Source organism: Lolium rigidum, chromosome 3 (assembly GCF_022539505.1).
Source record: "Lolium rigidum isolate FL_2022 chromosome 3, APGP_CSIRO_Lrig_0.1, whole genome shotgun sequence".
Taxonomy (NCBI): Eukaryota; Viridiplantae; Streptophyta; class Magnoliopsida; order Poales; family Poaceae; genus Lolium; species Lolium rigidum.
The window spans coordinates 102,431,259-102,458,872 of record NC_061510.1 but is presented as its reverse complement, the minus strand read 5'-3'; the positions used below and the strand labels follow the sequence as shown (position 1 = coordinate 102,458,872).

At 46.6% G+C, this 27,614-nt stretch overlaps 3 protein-coding genes and 1 pseudogene across 3 annotated transcripts; 3 read left to right on the top strand and 1 right to left on the bottom strand.

The window, feature by feature from the left end:
- The first annotated feature begins 2,603 nt into the window (after positions 1–2,603).
- LOC124702065 (protein TOC75, chloroplastic-like) lies at positions 2,604–7,225 on the top strand. Its single transcript, XM_047234164.1, has 7 exons — positions 2,604–3,782; positions 4,379–4,600; positions 4,734–4,841; positions 5,361–5,555; positions 5,653–5,901; positions 6,278–6,532; positions 6,744–7,225. Exons 1-7 carry the CDS (start codon positions 2,604–2,606, stop codon positions 6,981–6,983), a joined length of 2,448 nt encoding a protein of 815 aa, XP_047090120.1. The 3' UTR covers positions 6,984–7,225.
- A 3,319-nt stretch (positions 7,226–10,544) lies between these two features.
- Positions 10,545–12,050, top strand: LOC124697901 (pentatricopeptide repeat-containing protein At5g59600-like). The gene has a single exon (XM_047230427.1). The coding sequence runs from the start codon at positions 10,586–10,588 to the stop codon at positions 11,987–11,989; it is 1,404 nt and encodes a 467-aa protein (XP_047086383.1). The 5' UTR covers positions 10,545–10,585; the 3' UTR covers positions 11,990–12,050.
- A 132-nt stretch (positions 12,051–12,182) lies between these two features.
- LOC124697902 (hsp70 nucleotide exchange factor FES1-like) lies at positions 12,183–15,029 on the bottom strand. The gene is made up of 6 exons (XM_047230428.1): positions 14,944–15,029; positions 14,708–14,853; positions 14,173–14,223; positions 13,235–13,456; positions 13,043–13,145; positions 12,183–12,960 (listed from the first exon to the last, which is right to left on the bottom strand). Exons 1-6 carry the CDS (start codon positions 15,027–15,029, stop codon positions 12,423–12,425), a joined length of 1,146 nt encoding a protein of 381 aa, XP_047086384.1. The 3' UTR covers positions 12,183–12,422.
- Positions 15,030–15,247: 218 nt separating this feature from the next.
- Positions 15,248–18,158, top strand: LOC124697900 (annotated as a pseudogene).
- The last annotated feature ends 9,456 nt before the right edge of the window (positions 18,159–27,614 follow it).

Sequence of the window (27,614 nt, the reverse complement as noted above, 5' to 3'; positions counted from 1 at the left end):
TCGGAGCCGAATATGCCCATCGGGCCTTCACAAATGCTGTTCCGTTTGATGAAACAGAGTCGACGGAGGCCCGTACAGCCGTACGGTACGGACGGGCTCTGTCCATACCGGTGGTCGCTAAACTTGCAGATGCTTTCGTATCACCATATTATTTAGGACATGCTAAAATAAATAGTCTTAGTAGTTACACAAATTACAATATTGTTCAATACATACTAAAATAAAACATGATGTCAACATATTATTTAGGACATGCTAAAATAAATAGTCTTAGTAGTTACAAAAATTACAATACTCCATACTCCTCAAGATACCAAAATTTGAGCAATCTCCATACGTAGTGCGTTCGTATCACCACCATTATCATCATGTGAATAATTGTCTCCACCGACACAAGAAGCGCTATCATCATGGAGAAACCACCAGACTGGGGTGATTCATGTACGGGTACACCAGGTCGGACCGAATAGAAGAAAAACTGAGGAAAACATTTTGGTGCTACGGTGGCACTTTTATCATAATTTGGATGAAAAATAGGGACATTCTTTCGTACCTATTCGGGGTTATTGTGAGTATCTTGGGAAGTCGCTCTCTAGACGCTTCTCCAGGCCACCAAATTTGCTCTATAATTAAGCCCACCAACGGTGCAGACAAGCTGTCCACAATAAGACACTCTCTAGAAGCCCAAAAGAAGGGGGCCTAAATCTTGATTACCTTTCTCAATGTGTCCACTATCTCAAACACTTGGCCAACATGAAACTTTGGAGCCTATGAGTCTTCATTTATGAAGGTATTGGATCTCAAGTGAACCATTTCTTCATTAGAGTCAGGTTTCCATAGACCCTCTCTCTATGAATCCTCACATTTGCAAACTTTGTCTTTGCTTTCTCAAATGAACTTTTGGTATTGTTCTTCTAGGACTCATCCCTTTTTAACATCATCTGCATTGAGGTCACCATCACCATCAATTAAGTCAAAATATGAACCAACAATGTCATTGGGATCAAAGTCTGAATCTCTAGTGTCATGTAGTAATGCAGTGTCATTTGCTTCTTCATCTACTATGAAAACATAAGATTTCTTGCTTCTACTCCTATTGATATGCCCAGTTTTTCAAGCAACACAATCTTGATCTTCCACTTGACTTGCTAGCATCTCACAATGCTCTACATACACAATTTGAACTGGGATAGGAGGAGCCTTTTCAACATAATCTCCAGCTTGATTGTTGCCATCTCACTTTGAGTGCTTTTACTTGGCTTAGCAAGGATTAAAACATGGGGCAAATCTGCCACGGAAAAGTCCACTACATCATCCCAATCAATGCACCTCAAGCTCTTATCATGATCCACATACAAATTGAGAAAATGGCGCCACATACAAATTGAGAAAATGGCGACCAACTTATAAATAACTAACAATTTCCTTGCGTTGTTTCTTGATCACTTCTTATCTATATCGACCGATTACCGTTGATAGTTAGCAATGGTACTCAATAGTGTACCTTCAAAAATTTCTAGCACCTCATATTCAATCTCCTCCGCAATATTCTCAACCATCAATGGTGACTATGTTAGAGTATCGACATGATCATACCATATACCGTTCTCATCAACATATTACGACCATTGCCAACATAAATCCACATGATTGATTTCTAGTGAAAATGATTGCTACATGCTCTGCCACAACAAAACATAATACAATGCACCACAATCCTCCTTAACAATTTTTCTCAAGAAAATAATTTCATGAACAAAAACCCTACCTTGAACCCACCCAAAACCGTACGACAACACTTGCCCTCTGCTACCGCTCAAAACTCACAAAATTGACATAAAGTAGCCTAACCAGCGTATAAAACTCTAAAACTTCACAACAACCATGAATTCGAAACAAGATCGAGTGACATGTTTGTGCTTACCGTACTCGAGAACATGAGCGCTTTCAGGCTAGGACGAGGAGCTGAGCGTCAGCTCCACTCCACATGATGGTGATGACAGTGCCTAAACCCCTCTCGCCTCCAAACGAAGTCGTGGTGTTACACCGCTTCTTCTCCCTCCTCCTCGTCCCCAGATTGACCAGAATGACCATAGTGGCAACAGAGGCGTGGCGGATCTAGGGCGAGGGTGGTGGTAGCAAATTTCTGCTCGCTCCGGCTTCGCAGGTGACATGTGGCCTGATAGGTGGGTCCGACAACTCTCCACATCATCGAATACACCACACTAACAACATTAATGACCGTCTTTGGGCTCCTGAATCAGTTGTTGTCGATGTGCGCTCGATCGATCGATGGAGTACAATTACCACATGTGAATTTTATAAAATTGGCAATTGGCATGGTATCGATTCGACATATGCATTTTATAAAATTGGCAATTGGCAATTGGCAATTGGCATGGTAGACTTTTTTAAAGCACAATAAAAAGATAGCCATAAAACACCACGGGCCGTGGCACCAAGGGGAGTTGTTGGTGGGGTGGGAGCAAGGCACAGAGCTAAACCCTCAACAAAAACGCGAAGCGGGGGCGCAGCGCAGAAGAAGATAGGGAAGAAACCCTTGCCCTTGCCCTCCTCCCTCCGCCCTAATCCGCGGCACCCAAATGGCGCTCACCTCCCAGAGCCTCTTCTTCGCGCCGTCGCCCGCCGGCCCTTCGCGGCGGGCCCGGGGCCGCGCCGTCACCATGTGCGCCGCCGCCGCCGCCTCACACAACCCGCAACCCCGAAACAACCCCTTCGCCGTCTCATCCTCCACCCCCAAATCCGAATCCAAGGACTCCAAGAACACCCTCGCCCTAGGCTCCGCCATCGCCGCCGCCGCCTCCGGCGCCTTCCTCATCGCCTCCTCGGGCGGCTTCGGGGGCGGCCCGGGGGGCCCCCTCGGCGGGGGCGGCGGAGGCGGTGGGGCCGGCGGCGGCGGGGGCGGCGGGGGCGGCGGCGGCGGGGGCGGCGGCGGCTTCTGGTCGCGGATCTTCTCCGCCGGCGCGGCGAACGCCGACGAGAAGTCGTCGGGCGACTGGGACCCGCACGGGCTCCCGGCCAACATCACGGTGCCGCTCTCCAAGCTGAGCGGGCTGAAAAGGTACAAGCTTTCTGACCTCAAGTTCTTCGACCGCGCGGCGCCGGCCGGGGGCGGCGCCACGGAGGCCGGGCCGGAGGACTCCTTCTTCGAGATGGTGACCCTGCAGCCAGGCGGCGTGTACACCAAGTCGCAGCTGCTGAAGGAGCTCGAGACGCTGGTCTCCTGCGGCATGTTCGAGCGGGTCGACCTAGAGGGGAAGGCCAAGCCCGATGGCACCCTGGGCCTCACCGTCTCCTTCACCGAGAGCGTCTGGAGCGCTGCCAAGCAGTTCAAGTGCATCAATGTTGGGCTTATGGCGCAGTCGGGCCAGGCCGACTTCGATCAGGACATGACGGAGAGGGAGAAGATGGACTACCTTCGCAAGCAGGAGCGAGATTACCAGCAGCGTGTCCGTGGCGCCATGCCCTGCATATTGCCAGAAACCGTCAGAGGGGAGGTTCTTGCCATGATGAAGAAACAGGAGAAGGTCAGTGCCAGGATGCTGCAGAAGATCAGGGACCATGTCCAGAAGTGGTACCACAACGAGGGGTTTGTATGCGCCCAGGTGGTCAACTTCGGAAACCTTAACACCAGTGAGGTTGTCTGTGAGGTGGTCGAGGGGGACATTACCAAAGTGGAGTACCAGTTCCAGGATAAGCTCGGAAATTTTGTCGAAGGGAACACACAAATTCCTATCATAGACCGGGAGCTGCCCCAGCAGGTATGCTGCATACCACTAGCTTGTTACTAAAACTATCATGGGGGAATAATTTTATTAGCATTATTACTATGATGTTCTATTGTCAACTAAAATGTTAAAAAGATAGTGATTACCGTGGCATTTTATTTTGACTAAGGAACTAAAATAAATTAGCTTATAGTAGTGTTCTCTGACATTTTAATTTGACAAATGAATTTTGTTATGCGTCGCTTTTGGAAGGTTAGCGTTTAGTAGTTATTGCAATATCCTGTGAATTCCTGTTGAAAACCATCTTTTATCACTTATATATGATTTTTAGTAGCGTGTTGGTTAGCTAGGAGAGTAGCAGCCCGTAGCATACCCTTTTGTGACTTGTGTTTTGGTGATTGTTCAGCATGCAATAATCTCAATCTGTAACTTCTACCACCCTGGTTAGGGGGTGGTCTGCTTGTTCTGGCTTTTAGAAGCATCAAGGTTTTCTTGTTCTGACTGTGATGTTGAACTTGATCATGATTCTCCTATGTTCATTGCGCTGATATGATTGTTATCCAATACAATGTTTGTTATTGTTTCTGAGGCTTCAGCATTTAACTTGTGCTTTGGCTGCTCTCTTACAGCTTCGACCTGGTCATATCTTCAACATTGGAGCAGGAAAACAAGCTCTGAAGAATATAAATTCACTTGCTTTATTCTCCAATATAGAAGTGAATCCACGCCCTGATGAGACAAAAGAAGGTGGCATTGTAGTGGAAATTAAGCTTAAGGAACTAGAACCAAAGTCAGCTGAAGTCAGCACAGAGTGGAGTATTGTACCTGGGCGTCAAGGAAGACCCACTCTGGTATCGTGTCTAATAAATTTGCAATCTTCTATTTTTCGTGAAATCTCTATTTAAGAACTGATAGTCATGTGAGTAAACTATACTATTGTATTCCTGTTTTGCAACCTCGTATCTGATAGCAGATTTCTTTTAGGCATCCATTCAACCTGGAGGAACTGTGTCATTTGAGCACCGCAACATCTATGGTCTTAACAGATCTATTGTTGGTTCTGTTACATCCAGCAACTTGCTCAACCCTCAGGTTAGTTGGTAATGTGTTACTCGTTTCTGTAGTTTTGTTGTTGTTTTCCTTTTGGTTAATTAATCATTTATTTTAAGCATCCACGGGGTAAGTTAATCATGTCATTCTTGATTCAATTATTATCTGTTTCTTACATTACACTACCCTCTTGGAATTGTATTTATGTACATTGTCTATACTTCCTTTTGCAAGCTTTCAACTGGCCACTACATTATAAAAGAACCAAACAATGGCACAAGCTATAGCTGTTAGATAAAGAGCAACCGTGTCATGTGTAGAAACTAGACACATGCAGTCGTGCACATGGTTTCTATGTTTCCAGCATCATGAACAAGCTTTGGTTCGTTTCATTTTGGCAACATAATAACCAAACATTTGTCTAACATTCCATCCTGAGATGTTTTTTCTTTTCTAGAATACTCCTGAGATGTTTATCATTTCCAGTTTTAATCTTATCAGGGGAATGTCTGATTATTGTTGTTATGCATATGCTTATCCATTGTTTTTTATTGGTCTTAGGATGATCTTTCATTCAAGCTTGAATATGTTCATCCTTACTTGGATGGCGTAGACGACCGTAACAAAAACCGCACCTTCAAAACTAGCTGCTTCAACACCAGGAAGTTGAGTCCTGTCTTTGTTGCTGGCCCTAATATGGAAGAAGCACCACCTGTTTGGGTTGATCGAGTTGGATTTAAAGCCAACATAACAGAGGTTTGCACATGTTGATATTACCATGTACATCTTCTATTTTTTGTCCACTATTCAAGAAATGCCTGTAATGCGATGAGAATACACTTCTTGATTTCAGAGCTTCACACGACAGAGCAAATTCACATATGGCCTTGTGGTGGAAGAGGTTACAACACGTGATGAGACTAATAGTATCTGTACACATGGTTCTCGGGCAATGCCTAGTGGTGGCTTGAGCATGGATGGACCACCCACAACCCTCAGTGGTACTGGTGTAGATCGAATGGCATTTCTACAAGCAAATATAACTCGAGACAACACAGAGTTTGTAAATGGTGCAGTTATTGGTGACAGATGTATTTTCCAGGTATGCTGATCAGTACCCTTATGTTTCTGAAAACAAAAAAGTAGTCCTTCAATTACTGCCAAGCAGCTCTAGACAAGGTTCAAATGCTACCCTTAATCGCTTGAAAAGAACAATGACATGCCTCTTTATGGTTGATCTTTGCTTCAAGTTTTTTACTTCCAGACTTCCTCACAGTGCACATAAGGTTAAAACATGTTCCAGCGAATATTTTTGCTATATTATATGTTCAATACCATAGTAGGTAAATTATTTGCAAATGTTCTAATTGCTTTGCAAGCTTGTAAGCTTGTTTCATTTACTGTTCAATACTATCATGTGCTCGTAGAAAGTTTTCCATGGCTTTATATTACTTTAAAAGTTTCCTCATTGACTGCAGTTGGATCAAGGTCTTGGCATTGGAAGCAAAAACCCACTGTTCAACCGTCACCAGCTTACGCTGACAAAGTTCATTAACCTAAACAAACAAGAGAAAGGCGTTGGCAAGCCGCTACCGGCTGTGCTGGTTCTTCATGGTCATTATGCAGGCTGTGTAGGAGATCTGCCAAGCTATGATGCATTTACACTTGGTGGACCTTACTCAGTTAGGGGCTATGGTATGGGTGAACTGGGTGCTTCTAGGAATGTTCTTGAGGTGAGTATTATTACAGAACTTGAATTTTCTTTCGGATGCATCATATTTGTCACAAATTATGTCATGTTTTTACTTTTAAGAGTACTAACTGCCTTTTCTTCCGATTTATTCATTAATTGAACAAGCTCAAAATTTGACACATAAAAATTTGTGTAACATATGATAGTCATTGCTATACTGATAAATGATAACTATGTTTTAATCCACTCAGGTTGCAAGTGAGGTGCGCATACCTGTGAAGAACACATATGTTTATGGATTCGCTGAACATGGCACCGACCTTGGGAGTTCCAAGGATGTGAAAGGAAACCCTACAGAGTTCTTCCGACGGGTTGGCCGCGGATCTTCTTATGGTGTTGGTGTCAAGCTTGGCTTGGTAAGAGGAGAGTACATTGTAGATCACAACACTGGGGTTGGAACCGTTTTCTTCAGATTTGGCGAGAGATTCTGAGTGCATTTCATTCGGCCTCTGAGGAAGGTGCATTTGCACTACTGGGGTACTGAGTCTTGAAGCCGCCGTGCACTTGTTGGATTCAACTGGAGAAGGGACTTATGTTCTTCTGGAATAATCAAGTTTTGTTGTATTTTTCTGGGCAAGGGAGAAGTTAGTTTCAGGATGAGTTCTTTATTTGTAGGATATGAGGTTTGTCTTACAGAGCTTCGAGCTGGTGCTTAAGTAGATGAAAGTTGAGTGCTTAGAGCATCTCCAACAGGCGCGCTATATAGGCCGCGCGGCATAAAAACGTCCGATATAGCGCGCGCGGGGCAGAATCAGGCGCTCCAGCAGGCGCGGTAAACGGCGCGGTGCTGTAAAATTTTTAGGGCGCGCGGCGTTTTGCACAATCCGGAGCGGCATATCCGGCGCGTCGGCTACGCGCGCGCGGCATCGCTCGTCCAACCGCGAAAAATCCCCCGCGCTGAAGCTTCCTCCTCCGCGTCGGCTGCCCAGAGCCCGGTCCGTCGTCTCCGCGCGCCGCCGGCGATCCCGACGATGGACGACCCTCCGGCAACCCGGCGACCCCTCCCTACTCGTCACACCCTCCGCCGCCGCCGCCACTTCCGCCGCGCCGGCGCCAAACCCTAGCGGCGGCGCCGACGGCGGGAACCCAACGGCCGGCCGCGCGGGCGGCTCGTTCGTCCCGCCGCGCGGGGCACTACACGCGAGCGCGCGCCGCGGCGCGGATGGCCGCGCGAGGCACCGGCAACGCGCGGCCCGCGCCGAGGAGGGGGAAGGCGCCGTCAACGAAACGGCCTCACGTCGGCCCCGCCGCCGTCGCGGCACCGAAGAAAGCGAAGGCGCCCGTCCCCCGCCGACAGCCTCCTCCTCCGGCGCCTCCTCCTCCTCCTCCTCCGCCGACCCGGCCCGACGCCTCCGTCCCGGCAACCGCGCGGGCGCACATATGGTGGATGGTGAAATGCCCGAGAGGTAAAAAACACTTCTTTTTTGTCGAATTGTGGTTTAGATGCATACCTAGCCGATGGTAATGAATTTCATTGCAATGTAGAGTGGATGATGCGGCATTCATGGAGACAATGAATGTTGGATCCTCGTTCTTGAATGACGATGAAGCCGCCGATGGGGAGGAGGAATATGAGGATGTAGATGAGGAAGGAGAAGGGTTGATTGAACCTCGCCATCCCGGCCGTGCCGCCAACTACACCATAGCGGAGGACAAGTTGCTTTGCAAGACGTGGTTGACAATTGGAATGGATCCAACAACCGGTACCGATCAAACAAGAGAAACCTATTGGGTGAGGATGACGGACTACTTCAACACAAACACAAGTGGGATCGAGCGAACCATGCGCTCACTTCGGTCCCGTTGGTCCGGTATCAACACCGATTGCCAAAAATGGGCGGGCGTGCAAGCCAACATCGATGTTCTCAATCCAAGTGGCACTAATGAGAATGATAGGGTAAGTCATTCTACTATGTTCACCATATGGCTCATATGATAGGGTTGTACTTCATGGCTCATCTATTTTCTTTTCCGCATATGTGTAGAACTCCATGGCTCAAGGATTGTTTAGGGATGTTGGAAAGAAGAACAAAAAAGGCAATAAGATTCTTGGCAAGCCATTCACCTTGCATCATTGCTATGAAGTGCTAGGGAATGAAGAGAAGTGGAAGACGCGCGGCAAGTTGGATGCGGCAACTATGGCGGCCAATGCTACCGGTGATGCAACAATCATCGATGATGATGATTCAAGTGATGAAGGGAAGAAGAGAAGCTCCACTCCTCACTCCATCAACAATGGGCGGAGGAATGTGCCCGGTAGGAAGACCGCCAAGGAAATGAAGGGAAGGAAGGCCGGAGATGATGACATTGCCATGGCTATGGAGAGGATTGCAAATGCAAGGTTGCAAGCAAATGAAGATAGAAAGATGCAACGAAACTTGGAGAAAGAGGCTATGGATGCTATTGAAGCTAGGAGAGCCGCTTTGGAGGAGAGGATTGCCGCCAACGAGGAGAGGAAGTTGGCTTTGGAGGAGAAGAGGCAAGCCGCCGAGGAGCATGCACGCCTAGCGGAGGAGGAGAGGAAGCTTTTCTTGATGGATACTTCCCATATGGATGAGAGGCAAAAGGAGTACGTCAACCTTCTTCGCGATGAAGTGTTGGCCAAAAAGAGATTGTTGGTAGCCAACATGAACACTTCCACCACCGGCATGTTTGGAGGAGGCATGTTTGGAGGAGGCATGGGAGGCATGGGCGGCATGGGAAGCATGCCCATGCCCACCATGGGAGGCATGGGCGGCATGGGAAGCATGCCCATGCCCTCCATGGGAGGCATGGCCGGCATGGGAGGCTATGGAGGCATGGCCGGCATGGGAGGATCAAGCTATGGAGGAGTGTTTGGAGGGACAATGGGAGGCTCCGTGAGTGGTGTGTACGGGAGTATGGGGGCACCACCGGGAGGCTTCGTGTCTTCCATGAATGCTACTATTCCTCCTTCAACCCAAGATGACGAGGACGAAGAAGAAGGTGTTGACTTGGAAAATGCGGAAGTGTGATATGCATTTGTGATATGCATTGTTTCACTTTGTCATTTGAACCATATGTCGTGTGTCATTGTTGAACTACGTCATTTTGTGTGTGTTTGTTGAACTATGTGATGTTGTTGCACTTTGTGTCATTTGTTTCATGAATTGTGTCATTTTTTTCATGAATTGTGAATGCAAAATAAACTAGAAATCTGTTTTCCGCGCCCGCGCGCGCTGTATTTTGCCGCGCCCGGCGGAGGACCATTTTTCCTGCGCGCGCACGCGCTGTATTTTGCCACGCCCGGCGGAGGAAAAAACGGCACCGCGCGCCATATCTGTTTACCGCGCGCGGATTCTTGGTTTTAGCGCGCCGCGATATAGCGCGCCTGTTGGAGATGCTCTTAGTGCTACCAAGGGGTGTTTTGACAAGGCTTTTGTCAGAGTCAATTCTTTTCCCCGTTAGCACTTTGTTCGGTTGGTTAGCTAAATTGTCAATGCAGTTTTTGCTCTGTTGACGTATTATTATGGTGTTATAAGTGGTAATAACTCGTTGATCTGTGCTAGTTCAAACATGGGATCGAAATTATGGTGCAGTTTTTGCTCCATTGACGTATTATTATGGTGTTACAGAGCTTTGAGCTGGTATTTAAGTAGATGAAACTGAGTTTTTAGCTTGTATCTTTACGCTGTTCAAATCAGTGCACTTGATAACTGCTTCAAATTATGTTATACATCAGACAAAACTAGCAACCATACATGACGCCCTTACAAGGATGTTGATCTGGTTCCGGGCTTGTAAATCACACTTTTTTCTACCAATACAATGACACACAAAGTTAGTTCTGTTTTCTAGAAAGAAATACTAGGCAGTAGTGACTTGCACGGGGTAGTACAGGAGCAATCACTAGATACTTCGTCGGCATATTGGGAACGGAAGCATTTGACATTATAGATTCTCGGTGAGTCGGAGGACAAATGTTTGATGATCTTCCATGAATAACTTCTGGTGATCTTCTGGCGAATCCAGATAAGCCGTAGATAAGCTCTAATCTGCTTCGAATCCGCAGCAAATGCGCGGAACGGAGACCAGCTCATGGATGAAGCAGCTCACGAGCTCTTCCCGGCAAGGCCGCCATGGCCGCGTCCTCCACCTCTTCTTCACTCGCCTCTGCCTCCAACCCAGCATCCGTGGCACGGTAGACCCCTACCCTACCGCCGTGCCCACTGCCCTCCGCGCCTGCGCGCACCTCGCCGAAGCTGCCTCCGGCCGCCTCATCCACGCGCTCGTGCTCACGCGCCCCGCCCTCGCCCGGGACCAAGTCGTCGCCACCGCCTTGCTCGACATGTACGCCAAGTGCGGCCTCATTGCCAGCGCCCGCAAGGTGTTCGACGAGATGCCGGTCAGGGACCTCGTCGTCTGGAACGCGCTGCTCGCGGGCTACGCGCGCCACGGCCTCCCCGAGCACGCCCTTGCGCTGTCCGTCAAGATGCGGGGCCGCGGCCTGACTCCCGATCTTGTCACTTGGAATGCCACCATATCGGGTTTCGCGATGGCCGGTGATGGCACGATGGCCAGCGATTTGGTCGGCGCCATGCAAGAGGACGGGTTCCAGCCGGATGTGGTCACATGGACGTCGCTCGTCTCTGGCTCGGTGCTGAACTTCCAGTACGGCAGAGCGCGCGCGCTGTTCCGGCAAATGGTGGCCGGCGGCGCCCGTGTCCTGCCAAGCTCTGCGACGCTTAGTAGCGTCCTGCCAGCATTTGGCACCGTCGGTGACATGAAGCATGGCAAGGAAGTCCACGGCTACGCCGTCGTGACCGGCGTCGAACGGGAGGTCACTGTGGGCAGTGCTCTCGTCGACATGTACGCCAAGTCCGGACTTGTGCACGAAGCGCGCCATTTGTTCGACAGGATGCCAGAGAGGAGCACGGTGACATGGAACTCCATGATCTTCGGTCTTGCGAACTCCGGCCATTGCCAGGAAGCAGTCGGCCTCTTCGACCGGATGCCGCGAGAGGGAGCGAAGCCGGACCACCTGACCTTCACCGCCCTTCTGACAGCCTGCAGCTATGGTGGCATGGTCGAGGTTGGGAAGGCCTTGTACTGTGGCATGCGGGAGGAGTACGGCATCGAGCCGAGGCTCGAGCACTACGCTTGCATGGTGCATTTGCTTGGCCGAGCTGGGATGCTCGACGAGGCATATGATTTCATCAAGGCGATGCCCGTGGAGCCGGACTGCTTCGTCTGGGGGGCGTTGCTTGGTGCCTGCCGGAGCCATGGGAACATCGAGCTCGCCGAGTTGGCGGCGTCCCGCGTGCGGACTGTTGAGCCGGGTAACGCGGCGAGTTACGTGCTGCTCTCGGGTGCGCTGGCGAGTGCTGGCCACCAGAACGACGTTTTCAAGATTAAAAGGTTAGTGAAGAGCCGCCGGCTAAAGAGGCTTGATGGATGCAGCTGGCTAGAAACGTCTTAGCTACGGGGATGATCAGCAGACTGCCACCGGAGACGGACATAACTAGGATATCATGTCGTTGGAAAGTACAGCGATAGAAAATACGACATGGAGTTCAGGTTAGTTCATTTGCCCTGTCATCTCCTTTCCACATACACATGCCCATACTGAATTTTGTCCAACTTACCGGTAATAACAGTTCATACACTGCATATAGGTGCAATTGTTCAGATACAACACATTTACAGTTGTACATACAACACACTTACAATTACATACTCAAGCATATACGACACTGAAAATAACAAACCACTCTAAGACTGGGAAATTATTGATTTACTAGTCCCTGAATTACAACAATATACCTGATAGAACTAGCCCTGAATTATTTGTTGTACACCAGGACAGCGAACTCCTAATCTCCTCTTCACGTCATCTGCCAAATTCAGAATGTTCAATTACTCTGTGAGTTACCTGGCGCTGGACCTAGAAGCAGCATCATTCCTCCCCCTGTTCCATTTCCGGTATCTGTTCTCTCATCAGGAGCGGCCCTCCTTACTGAACCTTGGCGCAGCGGCTCAAAGAATCTACCGGCAACATCAGGAGGTTGTTCGAACGATTCCTCCCCAGGCAGAACGAGAAGCCCTTCCCTTTGAAGCATGGACGGCTGATGGTAGCATGTAACCCACAACGAGTCAACAAGTTGCCTCTCCTCTCGTGCAGCATCAAGATCATCAGGAGCCATCATTCGTATGCTTTGTATGCGTCCCCAGAGAAGCCGCTGTAGCCTGTCCTGGTCCGCTAGTAAAGTCCTATTTCCCAGCGCTGTGTCCCTTGCCAGCTCAAGCAGGCCTCCTAATGCTGCTTCTCGAACACCAGAGTCATCACTGGATACCAGGCGCATCATAAGACGGGGAAATCCTAGCTGCGTGAATACCGAGCAATCGGAATGGTTCTCACTGAGCAGATAATGAGTCAGGCTCAGCGCTTTCCTGTCACAGTAAACACTTGTCGGTAACAAGCATCCTGCCAAGTCATTTGGTCTATGTACTCGGGCCAGATCAGTTATATTACCTCTGAAACCTTACACTCTCTGAGTTTAATGCGTCTCTCAGTCCCGCATATCCATTGGCTAGGCGAAATGCAGCAACTCCTGGTTTATTGTTCCGAATTAAGGCTGAAAATGAAGTGATGACATTGTTAAACATGCAACTTAAGAGACATGTATCATGTTCACATCCGATAACATGAACAGAAAATACTTACAGGATAGTGCACCAAGAGCCTTTATGCGAGCAGTGAGATCAGAATCTGATGTAAAATTGGATACGAGGGGCTCAAAACCACTAGCTTCCATGACCAGCTTCTGGCTAGTCGGATTGTTCTGAACAACTGTTGTTACCACATCAGCTGCTTTGGCTCGGATGCGAGCATTAGAGTTCCGGAGGTACCTAATAACTGGAACCAAGCCACCAACAGAATGCAGATCTAGCATACCAAAAGAACAAAAGGGGAATCAATCCACTCCGTCCTGTACTCCTGTTATCATAACAAACAATTTGCACAAACAATGCATTCACAACAGTTTGGCGACTGTCAGATGCTCCTTGCCAATTCGTTAATCAAGCAATTCTGGGCACCTACAATATTTGATTCCCTAACAGATCAGCTCCCCTTGGAAGTTGTAATATTAGCATAGTGGAAGGGGAAGCTGAAAATTCACCTGAAGAGCAGTGTTTTATTGGCAAAAACCACTAGAGTTGCCTCCATCCATTTGTTATGACGTGAATGTTTTCAATTTGACACCAGTAAAGTAGTATATGCCTTCCAAGTGCTACCTTTGTTTCCTACAGATGGAACTGTAGATTTAACTCAAGGCAATAAATTTGAGTTCACATACATAGAACTAAAATAATAATAATGCATCTGCAAAACCTTAGTGCTCTTTTCGATTACCAACCCATGGCTAGCGAAGAGTCTCATAAATCATCAGACAGTTAATTGTGTAGAATAATATTGTGCAAGGTCGAGGCCTGATTGAGGTATCCGCATAATCGCGTGAAAGGGATATGTAACTGGCTTATGCCTACCAGCCTAACCCAGTTTGGTGGAGATATGTAACCATACACCACAGTTGGACCATGGTAACCAACAATTAGCAAGGAATGGGAAAAAGATGATGGGGTGATCAGAGTCAGACATACCGTTTGCTATGTCGATAGACTCCACATGTACCTGCAGCTCAGCGAGCAAATCTGCAATGGTCACAAGTAACAAATCAGTGTCAACTGCGACTTGAGGAAATAAAATACTACTGTTGCCAGCGTTAGCAGGCTAAGACAAGCTTATAAGGAATGACAATCCTCCATAATTCATAACAATGGGGAGAAAGACACAGAGGATTTCATTCATAGAGACCTCGAAAGGTGAAATGCTTGATGAATTACGAATAGGCGGAATAGCAATGTCGATTTCCCCGAGTACAGAATGTTCAGAATGCTGGGAACATTCCCTGACGCATAGTTTTTCACCTAAAGTGTTACGAACCATATCCCTATTCAATCCTCCCAAGGACTCAGCAAATTGCTAAACTGATTTCACCAATTCATTGTCCTTTTTTCTTTTTTATCATAAAAACTGAAAAGTCGATCACTCAAGTCCAGCCTTAATCCTAGTACAAATCAACCTCCGCTTCCACCTGCGGCTGGCATGCGAGGAGTCAAATAGTGGAACCCGTACCTTCGATGTCGTCGGGCGTGATGCCCTGCGCCTCCAGGACGGAGAGCGGCGTGCTGATGAGCAGCGCGATCTCCCTCAGGCGGCTCACCACGTCCTCCGCCATGTGCCGCCCCGCCGCCTCCGCCAGCCACCTCCGCTCCTCCTCGCTGCACACAGCGCACCAGGCACTCGCTTCAGCCGCAGGCCAGATGAAATAAACACGGCCCCGAAAATACCAGCGAAACAGAGTCCATTACCTGATGGCGCGAGAAGGCCGCGCGCCGTCAATGTAGGAGAGGCTCCACTTGAGCAGCCTCGCCCAGCTCATCCGGTCTCCGGCCATCCCGACCTCTCCTCCTCCCCCGATGATCCCACGGCGGCGCTGCCGGCGAAGCGAATCGAATCCACCACGACGCTCCGGCGTGTTGCGGTTGGCCCTGCTGTGGTGCCCGCGGTGCGGTGAGCGCTCGTCTGTTTCTTCCTTCGAGTGCGTGTCACAGCCAAACTGGCAAATGCAGACAGGTCAGGCGGTGGCACCTCGACTGATTTCCCTTCTTCTCGATGGGGATCGATTTATCTGGAATTCTCTCGGCCGCTCGGCCCTTCGGTCCCGCCGCACCATAATACTGCAGGCCGCCGGCCCATGATGGCCCGTACGGGCCCATCATCGCTTGCAGATTGGCCCATCCACCTCTCCGTTCGTGTCGACCGTTCATTTCACTCCACTCCATTCCGCTGGCGCGAGGGACGGGATAATGGCGGCAGCGCGCTCCCTCTCGCTCCTCCTCCTCCCCCTCGCGCCACCCGCGGTACCCGCGCCGGCGCTCTTCTCGAGGTCCTCCGCTTTGCGCCGCGCCAGGAATGTCGCGGGAGGGTTCGGAGGAGGAGCCGCGGGGCGGCTGCGCCTCTCGACGAGGCTGCGCCCGGTCGCCGCCGCCTTCGAGGAAGTGGAGCAGACGCCGGAGATGATGAGGGTGGCTTCCGACGACAGCACCATCACAGCCACCGTGGTGTCCGCGCTCCTCACAATCGCGTTCGTGGGGCTCTCCCTCCTTACCATCGGGGTAGGTGACGCGTTTGGTGACAACGAGTAGCATACTGCATTGCTGGATACTGCTGCTTTTTCTATGCTCGTTCCTGATTATATTTGTATAATTGATCCATTCGTGCATGGTTCCCTTTTTTTGGTGGCATCGCAGGTCATTTATTTGGCGGTGCAGGACTACTTGCAGAAGAGGGAGAGCGAGAAGTTTGAGAGGGAGGAGGCTGAGAGGCAGAAAGAGGAGGCCAGGAAGAAGAGGGCCAAGGCCAATAAGAGGAAAAGAAATCGGCGATGAATGCTTCCTCTGTAACCCCAATGTGAGTGACCATCGCTGGTTCTTCTGCAACCCCAATGCCAGCGATTCTTCATTTTCCTGCCTTAGTTTCTTGCATTAGCAGTAATTTTAGATCCAGCATTAGATTAGGTTCAAGTTTGGGGGTCAGTTTTTGTCTCATACTAAGAACATGGGTACGAGATAAAGTGCTCAATCACTGCATATGCTACCACTACGGGCACTACCAGAATTTTGTATTGCAGTTGCAAACAATTGCTATTTTTCTAGGAAGTAAAACCAACTCTTAATGGTGTCACAGCAAAAGTTTATTTCATGCCTTGCAAGTTAGTTGCATTGTCAATTTGTCATACTGCATGAAAGAAACATCTCCCACTCACATATCAAAGATTTTGTGTTTGAAAATATCCCTCAATAACATGTTTGAAAATATTCTACAGCGTTGAAGATTGTGTTTTTGTCAGTAACTTTCGGGATAGTTCGCTTATCTTTCTGAATTTAAGGAGGCTAAACTCTGTAGTCATACATTATCAAGTGAGCATTAGTGCTATGCTGTAATACTCAAGTGCCCTTCAGGCCATGAGTATGCAGCATTAGTGTGCTTACCCTTACACATTCGGGTGACAACCTCATAGAGAACATATCAGGTTCTTTCTCCCGTTGCAGTGCTTCCGTGATACTTCCATGAATACTTGTATGCACACTTGTAGGAAGTCACATATGCATTTCAATTAAGATGATTATTTTTTTTTGACAAAGGAGAGTGTGGGCAGCATCAACCAGATATTGTTGCAGTTTTGTACAACATCATTTTGACCACCGAAACTGCTTATGTTCTGAAAATCATTCACAGATGGAAGGATGGAGACGATACCAAATTGTAGATGTTAACTGAGCAGCTAAAATTTGCATAGAACACATGTGGGTCTCTATCTTCTTTTTTTTTTTGACGTTTTGGTTCACAGCAAGAAGGTGGAAAACATGGGATCGCGGCACCCCTGGAAAGATGGCATGAATTTTTATTGAAAACTCTGATAACGTTGGCATAAGCTTAATCTTATTTGAATCTAACCTAGAATTCGAGGAGCAATCGAACACAAATTCACCACCCAAATCTGTTTGGATTGTCAGAATAATTCACAGATGGAAGGATTGAGGCGATACCAATTGGCAGATGTTAACAGAGATGTAAATTTGCATAGAACACATAAGAACAGAACAGGTTCTGCCAGACTTCCCACCACTCGGAGAATGATACAACTGCTCTGAAAATTCTGACAGCATTAACCATAAGATCATTCATATACTAGTTTATAATTCAGATTTTCTTTAGAAAATTAGGAACAAAATAGACAAGTTCTGTTGTGAGGCATACCCCAAATAAAAAGCGCAAAAAAGACAGCTAGCGTTTTTTCAGTAGAGTTTGTGCAGGACGCTTGATTATATAAATGGCCTATTTAATGACTTTTTTCTTAAACTTGTAGGCTGGTAGCAACGTGTGGTAGCACTGGATATTTTCTATACAAACAAAATATATTGTTATTTTGACCCTTCACAGAGTAGCTCCTTTTGTTTTATACAGAGAGATATCCTAAAATATAAAGGGCAAAAAGATAAATATCATTCTTCCAGTAGAGAAATGACCCATCTAACATTTTTTTCCCTTAATTTGTAGGCTGGTAGCAGCATGTGGTAGCACTAGATATCTCTCTGCATAAACACGAAATATTGTTAGTTTGACCTTTCACAGATGAGCTGTTTTTGAGATATAGATCGAAACCCCCTCATGGTAGTCTTGTACTCTTGTTTGATGCTTGAGGCTGGATCATGTATGTAGCTCCGTGTGTTGTATCTATGCCTGAATTCCACTTTGCTCTTTAGTAATTCTCGGTTCTCGATGTTGTAAATTCCGTTCTACTTGTAATTTGGTTTATACATCCACTCACAGTGCTCCGCTTGGTATTAATGCAGAGCAATCTACGGCATTTCACTCACGGTGCTCCATTTTTGCACTGGTTTTTTGTCGTTCCGAAGAGCTGCAACTTCTTTCTTGTGTTAGTTCTGTTCATATCTTCTCCGGGTTGTGACCTGTAAGTTATTGTACTAAAAAGGCATGGTAAATTATATCTCTCACTCAAGTTGCCTCTTGTTTCACCTGAATGCATAATTGCATATACAGTATGGTCACTTTGAATTTAGCTGGTCCCTTCATGCCTACTTACGTGGGTACGTGCGGTCCTCCCTCCTGAACGGTGGCACTGTTCTGCTGTCGATGCCAATCAACAGGTGGTGGTTTCCATGCTGAAAAAGCTTGCACAGTCCTCCCAAATACTGAAATCAAGACCGAAGCACTAGGCATCAAACCATCCTTATTTTGTTCGTTGAATTATATGCACACTGCACGCTTTTGGGTGCCCGCATGATTTTAGATATTTCGTTGCTTATTTGGGATTCAGGATAGTTAGGCAATTGCCTTTCGCGCGTGAAACCTTGAGAACGACAGCTATATCTGTGTGTTCGTTGCGGGTTGCTTTCCTTCTGGAAGTGCGGAAAACTAGGTCCGTCCATCCTGAAATGTGCCGTACGACTATATATGTGGACGCCAAAAGCTAGCTATGAACATATGTGCCAAAAGCTAGTAGCTGTGAACGGGCTGTTGGATGCTGCTGGGTCACGCGTGGACATGTGTAGCCTCAGCAGAACCTGGAAAGCTGTTGCAGAACGAGGGGTTCATGATTGGGTATATCATATGCGTGCATGTTGGGCGCCGTAGTGAAGCAATATTTTTCTGTGCAAAGCATCTTGTTAGGTAATTTTCTGATGTAATCTGCGAACTGCGACTACTCTTCTACCACCTCGCGCTCGGATAAGCACATGAACCGAACCCATGTACATGGTCACACGCAATTTTATAAGAACTATATTGGAGTTGAAAATCGAAATTCTATTTCTGTTACAAGTATTACTATAGGATATTGACAGTGATCATGAATATGCAAGACCGCAAGTTATGGGGAGGAAGCTTCTTGTCAGGCCTCTCTCTTGAGCAGCAGACATGGAGTAGTGTAGCATGACTTTCTTGAACATGACAGCGCCTGAAATTTCTTTGTTGCTTCTGTAGTGTAGATCTCAACCCCTTTCCTGACGTGGACCTGAGCCCATGTCAACCTTGCTGGGGTCGTGACACCTGGCCAGTTTGTGCCACGTAGGCAGTGTAATGGTCTTTTTCTGGCAGCCGTGTCATGGCGTGTAGCACCACTGGAAACAGCTGGGGTTTGTATGGCTCGTAGCGGCTCCATTTATTTGAGTGGTTAAGAACTTGAGGCGGTTACAGGCAGCAGGAAACTTTTGACCCCGGCGCTGAATCTACTGCCGGTGAGTCATCGGTTTTCTCTTGTCAAAAAGTGAGTGGAGGTAGGAACTACTAGCAAGTTTGTTGCTGTAATGGTGACCACACCACCTCGGAGAAGTATCTGATGAACGAAAGCCGTGAATCGTCGTCCATGGTCTAGGAGACACGAAACGCAGGCCATACGACGGGCAACGCGTGCAAAGCTTACCAAAAGTGCAGGAAGAATATGCCTCAGAAAGGGCGTAGGAAAAGAGAACGAGTGCTTCCTTGATTTTACAAGACGAAGGTAATTTTGCTACGTCGTGAAGCTCATTCCACCTTTGCCGACTACAAATTCGTGATCATTTTTCAAATATTATCGTACTATTAGGATGTGCTGCCAAACCTACGCATATACTAGGTTTGTGTTGATTGTTCGCCGGACAACATAAAACGTGTGGACGCCTTATAAAAAATGAACCAGAAAATGCAGCATACCGCCTAGTTATAAAGTAATCTTAGTACTTCCTCCGTTCTTGTTTACAAGGCCACTATCAAAATTGCATTTTCCATCTATACATAGCTACTAACTCTATTTAAGAAAATCTGATTAGAATTTTACCTCGTAAGCAGAACAGGGATGGAGCTAGAAAATCGACCCAATGGTGTCAGTTGTATGTTCAATGGTGTCATCTTCACACATAAAGAGTGCTTAGTGGAGATTTAGTGAGGGATTCAGCTAACGCTGGTGGCAATGGATCAGCTTTGTCCCTGCTTGTAAGATGTTGCTCATTAATACAAACTTTGCATGTAACCATACAACATGTTTAATTAGTCTGACAACATTTTTACATGATTAATTGTGTTATTTATTAGTTGGTTTTGGTTTTTAGTATCTGAAATGTTTGTGTCCTTTTATATTTTGATAGTCGGCGGCAACACCCAAGGCAACTACACCTCCAGCGGCCACTACCATGTCTCCGGCCACCTCCGAGCCTCGTCAGCTGGGGCGCCCGGTCGCCATAGCCGCCATCGAGGTCAAACGCCTGCCAAGTGCTCGATGGAACACCATAGGGGTAAAATCTTCTCCTTTTCTAGTCTGCATTGTCGATTTCGTTAGCCACCAATATAGTTGTTGTGCTTTGAACGCCAATGAATTTCTTGGTTATATGACAACTGCATTGGAGGTGGCCGACCTCACAGTTGGAATCGGCAAACACGCTGGGCCTTGATGATCTCCGGTTTGATCAAGATGAGGAGGTGGCCGATGAAGAGGAGGAGGTGGTGTAAGAAGGTACGCAAGGGGTGCGAGGAGGTCAAGGACACAAACTACGACGTACAAGAAGATATTGCTCTTTTCCATGCTTGGATGAATGTGTCACTTGATGCAACGGTGGGCAGAAATCAATCAAAGGACACGTTTTTGGAGCCGGATTGAGGGCTACTACACCAACATTGTTGCCGTTCCATCTAACCGCACTCAATGCTCACTTGGTGCACCATTCAAGAGCAATGCAACTGACGTCCAGATGTGTAGATCAAATTAAAGTTGCACCACCGAGTGGGGTTCCGATCATCGAGTACGGGCCTATCATTAAGAGCTATGCAAGCATCACAACAAGAAGGGTGTCCACAGGGGTTTGCTTTGCACCATTGTTGTAAGGAGCTAGTTGGTAATGAGAAGTGGTCCAGGAGGAATTACGAGACCACACCAAAGAGGTCACAGATCATTAGCGCTGAGGTCGGTGATGATGGTGATGATGGTGAGGAACATCACAAGCGGCCGAAAGGAGAGGAGAAAGAGAGGGGAAGTCATCCCTACAAGGATTAGCTTGTTTCTATGATTGAGACGAAGAAGGCATTGGGAGGCGAATGCAAAGAAGACAAGTTGTCAAGGTGGAATGAGCTCAAGACATTGGAGGATGGGAAGTGGAGATCCAAGACAAGGACTGAGGATCATCATCTTGCACTTGAGGAGGAAAATGTTAACAAAAAGAGAAGAAGGGATGCTGACGTGGGCATTACCCTTCGGGTAACCAATATTGCTCTACCCTATACGGTCCAGATGGAGGCCCATGAAGGTACCCGAAGGGAAGGTGGGCCACTAGGACGGTGCGGCGGAAGATTACTTGAAGTACAAGACACGGAAGAAGCCGAACAAGGAAAGATTAGAGATAGATCTACTGTAAACCTACTCGTACTCGATTAGACCTCTCGGGACCTGGCCACCTATATAAAGGCCAGGAGAGGGGCTATCGAGGGACACAATCAATCTTAGCGATCTTAGCCAACAGAAGCTTAGAACTAGGTTACCCTAGCAATCAGCTATCTCGACGAGATCATAGCCGAACTATTCGGCACCCCATTGTAACCTGCTTTCATCATAATCAAGAACAGACAGGCAGGACGTAAGGGTTTTACCTCATCGAGGGCCCCGAACCTGGGTAAATCGCTCTCCCCGCTTTTCTGTGAACCGATGTCTCGTGTCGGCTTGCGGGATTCCATCAACCCTAAGCCCCTATCGGAGGGCATTGCCGAGGAGCACCCTCGACAATTGGCGCCGTCTGTGGGAACCCTGCTGGCGCAAGATCAGTCATCGGCAGATCCGATCATGTCATCGACATCTTCATCGGCACCGCCATCACCAACTCTGGGAGGTCCGGTCCGATTCGGCTCCTACGAGTTCACCCCGCATAGCGATTCTTCTCGCTCAAACTTCTCGGATCTACAAGGAAACTTCTCGGATCACTTTGGAAAATTGTTTATGAGAACTATTCCTGGTGCCATCATCAGCTTGGAAAAGTGGGCTGGCGATATTGAACCAGTATCCATCATGCAGGAAGCTTGGTTCAGGATCAAAGGGATTCCCATGAAGTTTAGGAACAAGTCTACAATTTTCTATGCTGCCAGTTTGGTTGGTAAACCTCTTGCTCTGGACAAGAACTATCTCAGGCATTTTGCTTTTGTGAGGGTTAAGATTGGTAGTCAAGATATGGCCCTAGTCCCTAACTCTAGAATTGGGGAAATTAAAAAGGCTTCTATGAATTCCAGTACTCTAGGGAGCTGTTTGATCCTTCTACAAATGCTGGCAACAGAGCTGCCATCCCTGTTGATGCCCAAGGTAATGAAGGGAATCAAGGTACTCCCAAGAGACAAAGAGTGGGACTGCAAGAGTCTGATGCTGGTTCTCAGTCTGTCCCCCCTAAGGTTTCTGGAAACCACAATGGTTCTCACAGGCAAAATGTGTTACATCCTTCTCCTTTGGCTGGGAGCAAAGAGACTGGTAAAAGGAAACTGTTCGAAATGGATCCTTCCTACAATCTGAGTGAGGTCTTAGTCCCTGGTAAAGCTACCCCTGTTCTCCCTGAGGTTCATAAACAAGTAGTTGATGCTCTGGCCTCTTTGCCACCACAAGTAGGAGAGGGTCCCTCCAATCAGACTGAGGATGAGTCTTACAGGCAATTCATCAACTCTTTTGCCAGATCAAACAGTGACAAAGCTTTTACAATTCAGAAAGAATACAAAAGCCTCCTTGATCCCATTGCTGAGAATGTAAGAGAAAGAAGTGGATACTATGAGGAGCTAGTGGATTATGATAGCTCTGGCAACTCACAATCAGCAGATACTCCTTTCCTGTCTCAAGGGCAAGGGATCCTTGCTCTGGCTGCCCCCATTGTTGAAAGAACTGATGAATGCTCCCAACCTGACCCTGACACTTAAGAAGATCCTCTCTCTCAGGTTGATAATCCTCCTGTTGCTGCTGCATCTCCAGGTGGTGGCAATCTCCCCAATACTGGTGCTGGTGAAGGTCAACGTCCACATCCTGCTAGGATGAGCTCCAGGATTGATTCTTTGGGTGCCCATAATCTAAGAATTGACACAAGAGCTATGGAGAACACAAATGCAAGAAACATTCCAGGTACAAATTTAAACTCCCATAATTCCTTTGCTTTGCTTGATGATGATGACATTGTAAGTAGAGCCTTAGAAATGGGTGTTGATATTTCTTCCCTTAGTCTTGAGAAAGTCAGTTATCTGAAGGACCTTGAAATTGCTAGACATACTATAGCTTCTGTGCAAAAATCTGCAGCTGTTTCTAACAATATTGACACTCAACAAGTCCTTTTTCTAGGGCTTGGATCTGATCAAAGTGATAGTGATAGAGATGTGAGTGAGGATGATTTTACTCCTGTTCTGTCCAGAAAAAAGAAGAGATCCAAGAAGTCTGCTTGTAAGATAGGAAGAAGTGGATCACAGTTAAAATCAGGTGATGCCACTGTGGGAGCACAGGCAAAATCATGTGCTGCCCAGGTGAAAGCTCACAATAACCACCCTTTGAGTGGGATTGTAGCTGGATCCAGGAGAAGAAAACAAAACCCTAAGTATCTATGATAGGTGCCTCTATGAATTGCAGGGGAGTGGGTAAGAAGGGTATGAGTGTTTTTTTGGCTGACTTACTGAGAGATCAACAACTTGACTTCATTGGTCTTCAGGAAACAATGAAGAGAGATTACTCTCCTACTTTCTTCAGGAGGATTCACCCCAGAGGGGAGTTGGACTGGAAATGGATGAGCTCTGTTGGTAGAAGTGGGGGTATCCTCGGTGGTTTTAGGCTATCCAGGTTTACCATTTGTGACACTTCTGTAGGAAAATTTCACATTAAGGTGACTTTGTCTGATTTGAAACTTTTGGTGAAATGGTGCCTTGTGGTTGTGTATGGAGCAGCTCAGAGTTGTGATAAAGAAGAATTCCTTGTGGAGCTAGGCAATGTTTGCAACAATCAATCTCTACCACTTTTGGTAGGAGGAGATTTTAACTTGTTAAGATTTTCCTCTGAGAAGAATAGGCCAATGACTCTTCCCAAATGGTCTGATATCTTCAATTCCATTATAAATTCCTGTGCTCTGAGAGAAATTCATATGGCTGGTGGACAATTTACTTGGTCCAACAATCATGTTGATCCTACCTTGGAAAAATTGGATAGATTCCTCATGAGTAGCTCTTGGGAAGTTTTGTTCCCTCTTGTCACTGTGCACAAACTTGTGAGAGATATCTCTGATCATAATCCTCTGATCCTGGATACGTTGGGCATCAGGGAGAAGAACAGAGAATTCAGATTTGAAAAAAGATGGCTCTGTGATGATACTTTTTTAGATAGAGTCAAGAGAAGTTGGAACAAACAGGTGTTTGCCACTAACAGCTTAGAAAGGCTGCAAAAGAAATTAAAAAATGTTAAGATGGCTCTGAAAGGTTGGGGGGGCTAACTTGAGAGGTGCAGATATTAAGAGGAAGAAAGTTGTCAGTATAGAACTGAAAAATCTTGAAGATTTGGAAGAAGCTGGGCTATTATCTCCAGATCAAAGAAAGAGGAAGATTCTGTTACAACAGGAAATGTTGGAAATCCATGATAATGAAGAACTCTTCTGGAGGCAAAGATCTAGAGAAAATTGGCCTCTGCAGGGGGACTGCAACTCTGCCTTCTTTCATAGAGCTTCCAATGGATGCAGGAGGAAGAGGACAATTTTCTCCTTAAGAAATGGTGATTCTATTGTGCAAGGTGATGATGCTTTATTAGAACGTGCTACTTCCTTTTATAAGGATTTGTTTGCCCCTGTACCTAATTCAGATGTTAGTTTGAGGGATGAGATCTGGCCAGAGGGGGAACAGCTCAATGGTCTTGATAGGGTGGACATGGACAGATGTTTTTCCTTGGAAGAAGTTAAGGAAGTTATTGATCATATGGAGAAGAATAAAGCTGCAGGCCCTGATGGCTTCCCCATTGAGTTTTATCAGCACTGTTGGGAGATAATTAAAGCTGATATTATGAAGGTTTTTGATGACCTGCATGATCACAAAATTACCCTTGACAGAATTAATTATGGGATAATTACTTTAATCCCAAAAGCTGATGATGCTGATATCATTCAAAAATTTAGACCTATTTGCCTGTTGCAAGTCTTTTTTAAGATTGTAACTAAGGTTTTGACAGTCAGAGCAAACCCTGTGATGAATAAACTGTTGCTTCCTTGTCAGACTGCATTTATTAAAGATAGATATATCACTGATGGTGTGATGTTACTCCAAGAAGTGCTGAAGAATTGTAAATTCAGGAAAAATCAGGGAGTGATTCTAAAAATTGATTTTGAAAAAGCTTATGATAAGGTGAATTGGGGATTTCTGTTTGACTGTTGTAGACAGAAAGGGTTCATCAATAGCTGGTTATCTTGGATTAGAGGAGTGGTTACTGGTGGGACCCTTAGTGTCAAAGTTAATGACAAGGTGGGCCCATATTTCACTAGTCATAAGGGAGTGAGACAAGGTGATCCATTTGCCTCCTTCCTCTTTAATATGGCAGTAAATAGTCTGGCAAAAATGATACATTTGGCCCAATCAAATGGACTGATCTCAGGTTTGGCTGATAATTTGATTCATCAAGGGATAGCAGTTTTACAGTATGCTGATGACACCATTTTGTTAATTAAAGATATACCTCAACAAGCTGTCAATCTAAAGTTGTTGGTGTATCTTTTTGAATCCATGTCTGGCTTAAAAATCAACTTTGAAAAAAGTGAGGTTCTGCTGATCCTGGAAGATGACACTAAACAGGAGTTCTATGTTGAGTTATTCAATTGTCAGAGAGGCAGCTAGCCTATCAAGTACCTGGGGACACCAGTGTGTGCCAGAAGAACTTTTGTTTCTAAAATGAGGTTTCTGGGTGAAAAAACCAAAAAGAAGATGAGTGGATGGATTGATAATTCCATGTCCATTGGTGGAAGATTAGTGAAAATTGATGCGTGTCTTTCTAGCACTGCAGTTTATCAGATGTCTCTCTGCTTGTTGCATAAAACAAACATTGAACAAATAGATAAACCCATCAGATCCTTTTTCTGGGCTGGTAGTGCTGACAGAAGGAAATATCACTTTGTGAAGTGGAAGTGGATTTGTAAACCAAAACAGAAAGGAGGTTTAGGTATCAAAGACTTGCTCAAGTTCAACATCAGCTTGATGTGTAAATGGTGGTGGAAATTAGAGCATGACACTGGCGCCTGGCAAGATTTCATGAGAAGAAAATATCTTAAGGATAAAAGGATCTATTACACAAAAAGAAGACCTGGAGACTCTGCTTTGTGGGCTGATATGATGAGTGTGAGAGATATTTATCTCTTTGGGAGGAGGATGAGAGTTGGGAATGGGACCCTAACTAGTTTTTGGGGTGATTCTTGGTGCAGTATCAGTCCCTTGAAGGATATGTTTCCTGTTCTCTTTGATATTTGCAATGATCAGAATATTTCTGTGGCTGAAGCTGCTGTACTGGGATGGAGATTTACATATAGGAGATGGCTGACGCCTGATCTTATTATCCAAGAAGCTGGAATCCTCCAGATTATGAACCAAGTGAGGCTGTCTGAGGAAAAAGACTCACCTCGCTGGAAATGGTAAAAAATGGTATCTTCACAGTAAAGTCTGTGTACAAACATTTGTGCAGTAATGGAAGAGACAGATCTTTTAGACATCTCTGGAAAAGCAAGACCCCTCTCAAAATCAAAGTCTGGCTTTGGATGATCTGGCATAATGCCATTGCTACTAAAGATAATCTGATCATTCGTAACTGGTCAGGAGCTTTGACTTGTAAATTTTGCAGCAATCAGGAAACCATCAACCATCTTTTCTTTGGGTGCTCAGCTGCCAAATTCGTTTGGAGTGCTGTCGCCACTGCCATCAACTCTCCCACTTGCCCTGGGAGTTTTTCCCAATTTTTCTGGTGGTTCCCACAGTTTGTCCCTGCGAGCCGAAACACCCAGATAGCTGGCTTGGCTGCTATTTGCTAGACTATGTGGAAGATTAGGAATAAAGCTTGCTTTGAAAATAAACTCATTAGTTCTCCTTTTGACTTGATCAGTTATGCTGAAGTTTTCATGAACTATTGGGCAGGGCTCCACGGGGAAAAAGATGCAGAGGACATTCGCGCAGGAGCTGACGGTCTCATGCGTCTGGTTGCGGCTGGAGCTGGAGCTTCAACATCAGGAAATAGTGGGCGTGTTGATCTGCCTCGCTTGGGTGACAGGATTCCTGATGATGCTGATGACGAGAATGTCTCATAAGGAAGATGAAGTTCTTTTGCTGCTGTTTCGTGAAGCAAGCTGGAAAAAGCTGGAGAAAAGATGATCTTTTTTTGCTTTGATGTACCCCTTTTGTTTTAGTTAGATACTTAGCTCTCCTTAGCCCTCACGCTGGAGTTGGTCTGTAACTAATCTCTTGAACG